The 1,822-nt window shown below is 27.9% G+C and overlaps 1 protein-coding gene across 2 annotated transcripts in view; it reads right to left on the reverse strand.

The window, feature by feature from the left end:
- The window catches only part of LOC108746554 (CD63 antigen), a 67,750-nt gene that overhangs the window by 21,037 nt on the left and 44,891 nt on the right, over positions 1 to 1,822 (reverse strand). For both annotated transcript variants that reach the window (XM_018483399.1, XM_018483400.1), the window contains exons 2-3: positions 1,509 to 1,706; positions 419 to 595 (exon numbers count right to left, since the gene is read on the reverse strand). In XM_018483399.1, the coding sequence (XP_018338901.1) occupies positions 419 to 595; positions 1,509 to 1,706 (375 nt within the window). The remainder of the gene's footprint in view (positions 1 to 418; positions 596 to 1,508; positions 1,707 to 1,822) is intronic.

Genomic DNA, 1,822 nt, shown 5'->3' on the forward strand with positions numbered 1-1,822 from the left:
TTACAAACTATTTGGAGTTTTTTCGTTATAGTTTTATCAAAAAATTATTGCAATTTTAATAAAATTTTCTTACTTTTTCATTAAACAAAATTAGTAATTTTTCATTGAAATTTTATTTTATTTTTATTGAATTTTCATTAAAATGTTATTTATTTTTCGTTAAACACAGAGAATCATTTTCTCAGCAAAGTATAATTAAAATTTTGTTATATAATTATTAAAATTTTACTACCAGGGAGACATTGTGTGAATTCCTCTCGAAGGTGTTTAGACGTATTGTAAATTCAATGTTACATTATTCCAGACATGTAATCATTTATAATGTCCTATTAGGATAAGACTTTGATTCACATGACAATGCAGTAGTATGCCATTGCACATGAAGACATATTAAATGCATTCTAAAAAATAATCTTACCGATTTCTGTATGGTATCTACAAATTCCTTTTCCTCCGTATTTGGATGGTACTTCATGAAGAGGTTTTCCGTATATATTTTCTTAAAGTCAATCTCGTCGGAATTTTTCACTACGACGAATACGTAGATTGAGATTGCCACTTGTATGATCAGGATTGTCAGGAGCAAACATGCAAACTGCGCAGAAGAAACATATATCAATTGCCACAATTCTTAATCCTTTTCAGACGGACAAAACTGCCGCATCAAATAATCTTGCTATTTAACTTATTCGATCGTAATAATCGCAATCGTGCCGTTTACATGTAGGGGAAAGCATGATGCAAATAGACTTGCATATGAGGGAAAGTACAGTGGTAGAGTTCACCTGAGAAAATTTATCCACGAAAAAAACGTTATGTTGCCACAAAAATAATATTTTTCACCCCTTTTGGTTGTAGTGACTGTACTTTATATTCTTATACCAAATATTGTATTGATGGGCAAAAAATATCATTATTTTTGGTTGTAGCAACCATAGCATTTTTTTCCGCATTAATATTTTTATTTTAAATCGATTTTTTATCGAATAATATATATTTTGTAGTTATTCAAATATGCATAAAAATACATTATTTTAAATTTTATATAAAGTAAAATATTAGACAAAAAGTAATACATATTATTCTTTAGAATTCTCGTAATTAAAATAAGTTTGATCTGCTAACTAATTAAAATAAGTTTGAATGCTGTAACCCTGTTCTCCTCAAATATAATTATCTAGGAAATACTATTAATAATATCGATTCAATATGAGCTCGTGCTAATATATTACTAAAGCAATAGATAAATAAATGCGTAAATCGAATATCAGATAGAAATATATAAATGTAATAATTAAATTTAAATCTTTATCAGTCATCTTTGATTTAATAAATGCAATATTAATTTTTATTTTCAATTCTACAAACACGGATGTTTTGAAAATTGGAATAGACTTGTATTATTGTTCAGGATTTAATTTAAAATATTTAATGTAAATACAAGACCAAGAAAAGTTTCTTGTATGACAGGAGTTGTATGACAAGATAAAAATTGTTTATAAGCTTACCGTGACTACCATACAATGACTCTCGCGAATCGCACCGCAGCATCCTAAGAAAGCGATGATAAAGATAATACTGCCAATGACAATCAACGTAATTGCCGGGAGCGTAAGATTACTCGTAATATCCTCCAGATGTTCGGAATAATTTTGCTTTCCTAATTGCACTAAAACGCCGACAATCAGAATGGCCAAACCACATAGCTGCAACAAGATATTTTAAATTTGTATATATTGTATGTATATATATATATTATGTATGTATTCAAATTGTCTTTTTATTAGAAAAGAAAGTGGTATTATGACACCCTACTTATATT

The sequence above is a fragment of the Trachymyrmex septentrionalis genome, unplaced genomic scaffold (genome assembly GCF_001594115.1).
Source record: "Trachymyrmex septentrionalis isolate Tsep2-gDNA-1 unplaced genomic scaffold, Tsep1.0 scaffold178, whole genome shotgun sequence".
Lineage (NCBI taxonomy): Eukaryota > Metazoa > Arthropoda > Insecta > Hymenoptera > Formicidae > Trachymyrmex > Trachymyrmex septentrionalis.